The sequence below is a fragment of the Aythya ferina genome (genome assembly GCF_964211825.1).
Source record: "Aythya ferina genome assembly, chromosome: 10".
Lineage (NCBI taxonomy): Eukaryota > Metazoa > Chordata > Aves > Anseriformes > Anatidae > Aythya > Aythya ferina.
The window spans coordinates 632,730-643,592 of NC_140306.1; the positions used below are offsets into that span (position 1 = coordinate 632,730).

The 10,863-nt window shown below is 52.5% G+C and overlaps 1 protein-coding gene across 3 annotated transcripts in view; it reads left to right on the plus strand.

Annotated features, from left to right (window-relative positions):
• SRGAP3 (SLIT-ROBO Rho GTPase activating protein 3) overlaps positions 1-10,625 on the plus strand; it is a 98,072-nt gene extending 87,447 nt beyond the window's left edge. For 2 of the 3 annotated variants that reach the window (XM_084530969.1, XM_084530970.1), the window contains exons 18-22: positions 223-302; positions 3,212-3,392; positions 3,757-3,906; positions 4,286-4,613; positions 6,724-10,625. In XM_084530969.1, the coding sequence (XP_084387095.1) occupies positions 223-302; positions 3,212-3,392; positions 3,757-3,906; positions 4,286-4,613; positions 6,724-7,140 (1,156 nt within the window). In that variant the 3' untranslated portion in view covers positions 7,141-10,625. The remainder of the gene's footprint in view (positions 1-222; positions 303-3,211; positions 3,393-3,756; positions 3,907-4,285; positions 4,614-6,723) is intronic. The other variant, XM_084530971.1, reaches the window with a different exon arrangement.
• Positions 10,626-10,863: the final 238 nt, after the last annotated feature.

A 10,863-nucleotide genomic window follows, 5' to 3' on the forward strand; every position in this document is an offset into this window, starting at 1 on the left:
GCAACAGAACATGAGGTTCTGGGCCTGAAGGTTGTGGTGCAAGTGTCTGCTGTTCTCAAAGCAAGTCCAGAGATCTGCTGTGATTTAAAATGAGTATCTCAGTGCTACAAAAATGAAAAGCAGAACTACTTGGGGCCAGATTTTCCCTCAACTTAATTTTGCTAATTGTATTGAGAACAGAATCTCGTTCTTTCCTTTAAAGCACCGTGTATTTTATTTCAGTGACAGCCCCCACAGCGAGCCAGGCACAATTGATGAAGTTGACCATGACAATGGCACGGAGCCACACACCAGTGATGACGGTAAGCACAGGCAGCAGCAGCAGAGAGCTGGGTCCGTGTTGGAAGAGCTATGCATGCAGGGAAGCACCGTGCCCTTAATGGCATTAAACTGGACTGGCGTCCCAGCGTTAGTGGGGGATGATGCCTGTGGGCTTGGTTATGCACACCAACATTACTTACAGGTTTTTGTCACAGGATGTGCGTGGACCTTCCCTGCAGTCTGACTCTGTGGGAGGATACAGGGGCTGGCTTTGTGCAGCTGTTCTGTGAGATGCCATTAATACCATGTATGATTTTTTCTCTTCTCCTCGTTGTCTTTCCTTACATGCCATGTGCAGGTAAGGACTGGCCATGTGAAATGGCTCAGAAGAGCCGGGGAGAGCCAGGGGTGTTACCTGTGCCTGGGGACCAACTCTGCTTGCTCTAGGCCCTGGGATGCTTTGTGGGAACAGAACTTCAGCTCAGCAGCCCTGTGTAGAGTCTGTTCAAGAGAGGGAGTCTGCTGACTTTGTCAGGCCGTGGATCATACCCTTTCACACAGCCATCTTCCTGGCACAAACAGAAAGAACCTGTGCTCAGATTGCTGCACCCTGGTTTTGTTCCCAGTCAGTTCTGTTTCCTTTGGTATCCGTGTGCGCATGTTTGCTCGTGTCAGACCTGTGGAGCTGGCTCTGGAGGGCAGAGCAGGACCTGCTGTGAGCTGGTTGCTCCCAGCTGTGCTCCTTTGCGGCTGGGTGTGTCGGTGTCCCACAGCACTCTGGAGAAGGCTCCTGCCCAGCTTCCTGTAAGCTGGTGCCTGCCCACACGTCTGTGTAAACGAGCCACTTCATAGCTCTCGGTAAGCTTGGAAGCTCACGTGGATCACAAAGGTGAGCATGGAAATGGAGCGCTGGCAGTGTCGGACAAGAAGTGCGTTCGTCACAAAACGCGGTGCCCGAAGCAGAGGAAAGCGAGGGGCTGCCTGGGCCCTGGGGGCACCTGCAGCTCCGGCACAGGGTGGGGGCAGCTGAGCTGGTGCTGCGGAGGGACAGCAAACGTGCAGCCACGTGGCAGCATTTTCATTGTGGGGCCTTGCTGCTTGGAAGAGAGCCGTGGAGCTGGACACCTCGCTGTGTGCCTCTCCTGGTGCCTGCTGTTCCCTCGCCCCCTGCCCTTGACAAAATCTTGGTGCTGTCCTGAGGCTCACCAGGGTGGCAGGAGGGCTGGCTGGCTAACACGGAGTCAGACAGCTCAAGGCACAAAAAAAAAAGGCCCTCCACGCTTCTGCATGCTAGGAACAAACAGGAGCTGTGAGGATGAGAAGATGAAGGGGGGAGAGCAAGCTGCTGTTTAGCCAATTTTATGCCTGGGTGGTCACATTAATAGCTCTGATTGGAGTTTCTGGGTGATTAACTGTAGTGCAAGTGTGGAGAAGAGGAGCTTTATTTTGTGAATTTCCATATTCCTCCTTCTCCTCACCTCGTGCACCCTCCCTGCTGTGAAACTCAATATCTTATCAGGGCCCTGAAAGCCTTTCACCACGTGTCCTCAAGAGAGCATTCCGCACTGGTGCTGCGGTGGCGGTCCCGAGCACTGTGGGGTTTGCATTGGTGCAGACTCGTATTTTAAGCTGAGGAAAACCTGTCTGCTGAAGCAACCTGTCCGATCTCAGACGGAGAAGAGGGTATGGTTCAGACCCAGTGCTTCCCACGTCCTTTTCCGATGGCTCCCCCTCTGCAGACCTTGTGGCTGAGCAGAGCGGAGGGGGGCATCCTGACGCTGAGCCCATGGTTCAGCAATGAGGCAGATGTAACAGATCAATCTTCCCTATTTTTAATGAGAGCATGGCAAATCTAAGGCAACTGGGCTAATTTGCTCTGTCTAGCAGGTGTCACAGCCTCATTAAGTCCCCATGAGGGTTAAAAACAATCGGGTACCTCAGACAATGAAGTTAGACTATCTCTACTAGCTGTTAGAGCTGGCTGGGTGGTGGAGCCTGATTTCTTACTTCAGCCTTGGATGGGAAGTGAGCATAGATCTCCCCCTTCCCGTCCAGAGAGAAATGCTTTCTGCCTCGCAGTCAGTCACTGCAGCCGTTTCTCTAGGGTTCAGCGCTCCCAGATGGAAACAGATCTGCAGAAGAGCTGTGCCCCTCCGTGGGCAGCTAAATGCAAACCAGGCACGTGCTGGGGTGCGCCAGCAGCTCCCGCTGTGACGCCCTGGGCCAGGGGCTCAGAGCTCCTCATGTGCTCACCGAGCTCCTAAAGAGAAGTCCTGCCTCGGCCCTCTTGAAATTTAGGCCCTGAGCTCCCAATTTGTAAATCCTGCAAATTTGTAAAATTTTGGCATTTGGTAGAGCTTAAATCAGAAAAAAAGTGTGAGGTAGAGAGCTGGGAAGGGTCTGCAGATGTGAATGAGTTTGTGGTGCTGAGCAGCTGCCCAGCCAGAGCTGGTGTCATCGTTTCTGTGGGGATCCCCAAAAGGGGATTCATTATTCATCAATAATTCAGGCCAAACTGTCTCCAGGATAAGGGAGGGAATTGAAGAGAAGGTAAGTGGGGCTTTGATTGCTGTATCTGACACGGCTTGACAAGTTCCCAATCTGGAAGATAATGGGATTTTGTAACCAAAGAAATTACTTTGTTGGAAGAAAATATGAATGCAGTCGAGGATGCCATATGCACACAGAGAAATTTCAGCTGCTCCCCATCTGGTCTGCAGCTTTTTGTGGCTGCTGGAAGTCTGTGAGTTTGAGAGAAATTCTAAGGCTGGAAGAACAAAAGGAATTGATCAGTCTAAAAATAAGGTGGTTTGTACTCCACATAGGGTGTTTTTGGAAAGCTGGGGCAGCAGGATTAGAGCTGCTCAGGTGAGGTGGCTGTTTCCAGGATTTATTGTGCCCTCGTGATGGTTGTACTGAACTTTCCTGCTTGTGCTTCTCTCCTTTGCAGAAGTGGAGCAGATTGAAGCCATAGCAAAGTTTGACTACATCGGACGATCTCCACGAGAGCTGTCCTTTAAGAAGGGGGCCTCACTCCTCCTGTACCATCGGGCCTCAGAAGACTGGTGGGAAGGGAGGCACAACGGTGTGGATGGTCTCATACCCCACCAGTACATTGTGGTGCAAGACATGTGAGTAAAGGCGGTGTGTAGACTCAGGATGTCAAAATCTCCTACCTACCCAAGGTCCGTCTTTAGCTACCTAAGCAGGTGGCCAGATTTTCCCAAGTTTAATGACTTCAGTGAGAAATCTGTATCTGTTCTCGTATTGGCTGTAGATTGTTTGTAGTTCAAGCTGGTAAAGACAAAGAGTAAATACTGCACTTGGTGTGCCTAGACCCCGTGTGTCACTGACTGCTCAAAGCGGCTCGATGCAGGTGTAATATTGGTCTTAGCCTGTGCACGTACCTGGCGTTGTTCACCACTTGCTCTGCCTCTAGGCAGGTTTCAGGATCCTTTGCACACACCAGCCTGAGGGGGTTCTCCTTTTCCCCAGGGACGATGCTTTCTCCGACAGCCTGAGCCAGAAGGCAGACAGCGAGGCGAGCAGCGGGCCTCTGCTGGATGACAAAGCCTCCTCAAAGAACGACATCCAGTCGCCGACAGATCATATCGTGGACTACGGCTTTGGCGGAGTCATGGGCCGGTAGGGAAACTCTCTTTCTCCTGCGAACACAGAGAGAGGTGGTCACGGTCACGTGCAGGGACAAGTCAGTGTGTGGTGCAGGCCAGACAGAAGGGAAAGCTCCACTATGTTCTGTGGAATAATGTGAGCATGGAAGGGGTTTTCGTGTGGATTGCTAATGTAGATCTTAACAACTAAAAAGGTACAATGCTGTCGATGCTGTCTCTTTCTTGGCACTGGCTAAAATGTCTGTCTCACCTCTTGCTTTAGTCTTCTGGAGCTGAAGGGCTTGAGTTCGGTTTGATCTGCCTTTTCAGAGCTGAGAGATTGTCTTGCAGCATGCAACCAGATGCTTCTGTCTGACGGACGGTGACCTAGTCTTGTGATGAATTCTTTGCAGAGTGAGATTGAGGTCTGACGGCGCAGCTATCCCTCGCCGTCGAAGCGGGGGGGACACCCACAGCCCGCCCCGAGGGATGGGTCCTGGCATAGACACTCCTCCTCGAGCAGCTGCCTGCCCTAGCAGCCCCCACAAAATACCTCTAAACAGAGGCAGGATTGAGAGCCCCGAAAAGCGCAGAATGGCGACATTCGGCAGTGCAGGGAGCATCAATTTCCCAGACAGGAAGGCCTTGTCTGATGGCCACCCGCTGAGATCGACCTGTGGATCGACTAGACACAGTAGTCTCGGAGATCAGAAATCTCTAGAAGCAGAAGCGCTTGCTGAGGTAAGAGGGTTGTGAAGTGGCTCTCGGTGCCCAGGGACCAAGAGGTAAAACAAAACTCACTGGGTGAACGCTGCAGAGCCCCTCTCATCGCAGAGCACTTCAGAGTGGTGCTGCTGTTGCAGCTGTGGTGGTTTAAAGACAAAAACGAGCAGCCAACAGCCTTCCTGCTTTTCCAGCTGTACTGGTGTGTCCAGTAAGAGATACTGCCTCTTCCCACGAACCTTGTTGCTTCGAGACGATAGACAGCAATGTTCGATCCACCGCTGGCAGCCCCTGGCTCCCCCAGGGAGGGAAGTGCATTATCTCCTTCAGGCACTTCACAAAGGGGAAAATCAGATCTGTCAAATCAGAATTTGGTAGGCGCTCAGTGCATGGAGGAAAACATTCAGGTTCATTACTGGCTGTTGGGAGCCAGGACCTCAGTAGGGTTCCCCCAGCTGTTCATCACCATCATTCGCCATCAGTTCCCCGGTGCTTGTTCCATGCATGTTACCTCGGCATAGCCTGCAGGCCTCCTCTGCTCACTGCTCGCTGGGGCCCTCAGCCAGGCCACACTAAACCTATTAACATGTGGGAGCGTGGTCCCTGCACGGAGCAGAGCGCAGGACTCTGCAGTGTCTCGGTGTCGGGGGGTGGGCACAGTCCCTGGTTCCAGCATCTCCCAGGCCTTGGCTTCGTGCCGCGCTCAGCCAGGGGTGACGGTGGTGGGACAGCCGGTGACGGCCACGTGGAGAAGGGCAGCTGCTGGGGACACCACTGCCCAGCACACGGCAGGAGCTCGTGTGGGGTTTGGCAGGTTGTTATGTGTAGAATCAGCTGTTTTCAGTGGGATAATTAATGATGATTGCAGAAAGAAAGAACTTTCACTGTCCTGTCTGCTTTGCCACCAGTCATGCTCCTTGTTCGCTTGCTCTGCAGCACGCTGCCCAGCTTCTCTGTTCATCAACAGCTTACACTTGGTGCAAACAAAATCACAAAGTTCTGGTTGTAGCCCAGTGCCCATCCCAAGCGGGGGTTTGGGCGGGGGCACCACGGCAGGGCTGGGGCAGGGTAACTGTGAGCACCGGTCCCTGGGGCTCGGCGGACAGCAGCGGCCTCCTGCCCTGCAGCGGTGCCCGTGCTGCTGACTGCCTGGGGCCCATTTCCAGCTGTAGGGCAGCGGGTGCCTCCGGAGGAACGGGCGAATGCCCCGTTTTGTTCACTTCTTGGTTTTGTTTGTGTTTGTTTTAGAGCTGTGGGAAGCATTCCCGCTCAGCTGATGTAAATAAATATTTACCTTGAAGTCTGTAGGACCGCTGAGCTTGGTAGTCCTAGGGCTTGGCTCTGGGAGTTTATTTCCACTCATTTTCTGCACAGTTTAATATAATTAATTGGAGCTAACTTGATAATTAATTTCCTTCTACTGAACATTACCTGAGGCTTACCGAGTATGCTGTATCCATTAGAAACATGAAGGGCTTGTCTACACAAGGACAGTGAGCAGAGTTGACTTGGGGTTACTTTTTAAATGATTGATTCAGTTGACTTCAATCACTTTGCAGATGGGCTCTGACTTAAAGTGGCCTTAATTCGGCTGAGGCTGAAATAGGTGAAGGCAAATTAGGGCCTCTTTATTTCTGAACGAAAAGATCAGCACTACAGTTGTAGGCAATTTACCCAATTTGCTTTAAATTGACATTTTTCATTTTTCATTGAAATTTTTCATTTTTCATTGAACTGGGCTCCCTTTGTGGCGGATCTCTTTGGGCAGACCCAGGGATGCTGCGCCCCAGGAGCACGGCCCCGGTGGTTTGGGAGGTGCCCCTCGGGGGGGGCTGGTTCCTGCAGGGCCCGGTGGGCAGGGTGTGGGGGCTGGTGCCACAGCAGCACTCACAGCACACAGGGTTTGCTCCTCCTGGAGCTGGTGACCAAACTCCCATCAACTTCAGTCAGTGGGAGCCTTTCTGCTGCCAGTTTGGGCTCCGAATCTTCTTCACAAGCTCCTGCTCTGCCCAGAGGCCTGAGAGACCCCATCCTCGGTCAGCCCCCCCAGCCACGCAGACACTAGGATGGGGGCATCTCTGCGGGGTGGGCCGCGGTGCTGACCTCCCTTTCTCGGTGGTGCTTGCAGGACATCGAGAAGACCATGAGCACGGCGCTGAACGAGCTGCGGGAGCTGGAGCGGCAGAACACGGCCAAGCAGGCTCCCGACGTGGTGCTGGACACGCTGGAGCCCATGAAGAACCCCCCGCTGGGCGCCACCAACTCGGAGCCCGCCAGCCCCCTCCACACCATCCTGATCCGAGACCCCGATGCGGCCATGCGGCGCAGCAGCAGCTCCACCACCGAGATGATGACCACCTTCAAGCCAGCCCTGTCCGCCCGGCTGGCCGGGGCGCAGCTGCGGCCCCCGCCCATGCGGCCGGTGCGCCCGGTGGTGCAGCACCGCTCCAGCAGCAGCAGCAGCTCGGGGGTGGGCAGCCCCGCCGTCACCCCCACCGAGAAGCTCTTCCCCAGCAGCTCTGCGGATAAATCGGGCACCATGTAGGCGGGCAGCGGGGGCGGCGCCTCCGCCCGGCCTCGCGCGGCCACCCCGCAGCTCGGACCGGGCCCACGAGCAAACCCCGCGGGGGCAGCGAGCGCCTCGCCTCGGCCCGGCTGATGGCACGTGCTACAGACGTGTGCGTGTGTGTGTGTGAGTGTGCACGAGTGTGTGCGCACCCCCACCATGTGGAGACACCTCCCACGCTTGCAGCCCTGCGGCAGGAGACGGCGGGTCTCCGTGTTGTCACTGGAGAATACACATCCTATGTAGAAGTATATATTACAAAAGTGTACAGAACTGGGTGACTTTTTATAAAAAAGTAGATTTACCTCAGAAACTGGCTCTGAAACGTCCTCGCTAGAGATGCTGGGTTGTGTTTTGTTTTTTTTTTCTCTCTCCCCCCTCCCTCCTCCCAGGCTATTTGCGTGTGCGTGCGTGGAAATACATCGCAACTGTGTGTCGAGCAATACAAGGCCAATCCTGGGGTTACATCCTGCACCTCTTGGCATTTAAAAAAAAAAGGATGATACAATGGGTTTTATTCACTACTTGGCCTATGGAGAAGAGTTGAAAATGCAGAAGTGCCAGCAGTGTCCATCAGGCCGGCAGGATGTCGTCTCCAGCCGAGTCCTGAGACTCCTTCGTGCGCAGCTGAGGGCCCGGCCAGCAGCACCGGGCGCTCCCCAGGCTCTGCAGGGCGAGGAGCAGCGCTGGGGGGCGAGCGGGGGCCTCTGAACTCCAATGTTCTTGAAGACTTCAAAATGAACAAGGACTGGTGACAAAGCTGTGGTAAAGCATAGAGTAACTTATACAGGTCTGAGATGCTTCATTTCACTCTCCCCATACACTTTTTTTTTGTTTTGTTTTTTAACTCACGAATATCTCAACAAATGGGACTAAACAGGCAAGGAGGCTTTGGTACAGTAACGTTCCTTTATTTAAAGTTGCACAGCAGTACATGAGGGTCTTGATTCAGATTGCGTCTTCTTGCATGAAAAGCATGAGCCATATTTGACCATATCAGATGCGTAACCGATCTGATGGGGCGATATTTTGCACTTTCTGTACTGTACTATATAATACAACAGTTTGAGTTTATGCAAAATAATTTACATTTTGTTTTTCCTCTAAGCATTTAACCCAGAGAAAAAAAAAAAAAAAAAAATATGCAGAAAGAGCTGGGGATTGCATGGTATTTCGTCTGATAACCAAGTCTCTCTGTAATGCTGAAATCAAGACACTGTGCTTCTCCTGCAGTTTTCTTTCTTCTTGTACAGATTTCCACGCAACGACCCGTGCTTTAATTTGGTCCCTTCCACGTGATCACACACAACCCCAGCGTGAAACAGGCCATCGTGAGTCTCAGCTGCACAGAAATCTGCGCTAACAGCTCCTTCACGTCCACGCCCTCCTCCCAGTATCCGGCTCCTGTCTGTCCCTCCGCAAGCCCTCCTGCCTCACCCAGCGGCCATCTGCCCCCGTCCACCGCTTTTTTTCTCCCGTCAACCTCCTCTCCTCTCTCTCCGAGCCCGCGGGCGATGCTGGGCTGTGCTCTCAGCCACGGCCGCCCTGGGCGCGGGCAGGAGGCTGCTGCTGTCCGTGTGCGGTGCACGAGCATGTGTCCCTGCCACGCCTGCCTCTCCGGCCGCCCCTCGCCTGGTCCGGTCCCTTTCTGTATCGCTGTACTCGCTTCAATGCTGGAAAGTAACTGTTAAAATGTAAGCTGTACAAAATATAGGGTAAGATTAGATGAAAGCCAATGCCACTCACCAAATCTTTGCACTTAGTAGATAGATCAATGTAAAAAGTAATGTTAAAGAAATAAAAAAACAGAAACCTAACCTTTCGGTGTACAGTGTGGGGGAAAAAGTACTGTATGTAGTGGTTCTGTCATTGTTCCTCAGTATAATGCTATAAGGGGAAATGGTGTTTACGTACTTGTCTATTAACATAGTTGACATTTGTAATTACCACAATTAGTTCATATTGATGTTTATTTTTCTTCATAGTTTTTCCCCCCCTTTCCTAAACTTAGACTAACCCCGAGGTCAACGCCTCTGTCATTATGGGCAGCAGATGTTCACGCAGTCTGTTCTAGCAATGAACCAGCAAATGGGCTCTTAGGGGAGGGAAGAAACCCACTTGGCACGAGAGTTGTGTATTCGTTGCCAGTAACTTCTTTTTTTTTTTTTTTTTTCTTTTTTCCATTTAGTTCTTGGAGAACATTCACTTTGCCAGTCGTCTGTTTTTTTATATACTTTCAAAGATGACTTGATAGCAAAACCATGTTTATTGTTTGTTTTTTTCTTCCCTTCTTTTAAGGATACGGTACAAATTCCAGTGTTTTTCTATTAAATTATTGCCTTTTGTTTTCCTTTGTTTTGTTTTGTTGTGGGTTTTTAATACAATTGTTTTCTTATCTTTAAGTGCCTTTTTGAGCACCAGAACAAATGCTTGGAATTAATGTACTTGGAGCTGTACACATCATGATTTCCTTTGTACAGTTATGTTGTGCTGTGGGTGATTGCTTTTAAAATCCTTTTAAATTTTTTTTAAAGAAAAGAAAAACCAAGACATTTTGTTGAAGAATAAACTACCCCTTTTTAATACGGTATTCCAATTGTAGTTTTAACTACTGTAAATTTAAGGGGAAAAAAATGTATTTTTCTGTAACTTGGCACAAAATTTAAACACATTGTAGGAGTATCATAACTGGAACCCACTCACGTTTTATGAGTGACTTTATCCTGATCCTTGATACCTCTTTAAAGGCTCAAAGACTGTAGGCTTTAAGAGTTCCTAGAGCTGTTCACTCAAGCTGTGAAAATTTGCAGCCTGGCAGCGGTTAGGGGACGCCGGGCAAGCCCCGAGGAGGAAGAGGAGGGCAGCTCACGGAGTCGTTTCTCTGCTGTGCAGAGCCGGTGCCACCCTCCTGGGGGTCCCCGGGGTCCCCCGGGACTGCGGCTGCCCCCGCCGAGCTGCTCCCGAGGCAGCTCCGCGCTCGGCCCCGGTGCCGCTGCAGGGCCGTCGTGCCCCGGCCCCTCTCCTCTCTGCCTGGCTTCGGCGAGCAGCGCACACCTCGGTCCCGGGCGGTGATGGCAGCGCGTGTTCCTTCCTTGGGCTGAGGTACACCCGACAGCTCCCTTCTGTAACTCCTGGGCTGTTACTGAGCGAGCAGTGTTGTGGTTTTCACGGCGCGGCACTAGGTGTCCCGAGTCTGATCTGCTGCTGAGTGGCTGGGTTGCGTAGTCTGAGGGGTTTTTTGGTTGTGCCAGGAAACCTTAGGACCCTGCTGGTTGGCTGCCCTCCCTACCGGTCGTCGTCCTCCCCGTGGGTGTTGTCTCTGTAACGTATGGTGAGATGCCGTTCAGCTAGAGTGTCTGATGGGGTCCTCTGTCCTGTATGCTGATGATGCCATGTAGATGGAGCCACTGGTCGGATGTGGACTCATCCTGTTGAATAAAACTGCTTAACTTTTCTCAAAAACACCCGTTGTGGTTTCAGAGTGTTCACCGCCTCGCTGCCGTCCCGGGAAGCCGCGTGTGGCTGGCGCCGTGTCCCCGTCCCTCCTTGGCGTGTCCCCGCCTGGTGCTGGTGGCTCTGCCGAGCTCTGCGTCTCCTCCCCGGCCCTGTGCTTGGAGCTTGGCCTTGGGGCTGGGCAGGGGCCCCGTGGCCACCCGGCTGCTTCCCCTGCCCGTCCTGCAGGCAGGCCCGCTGGGGGTGACA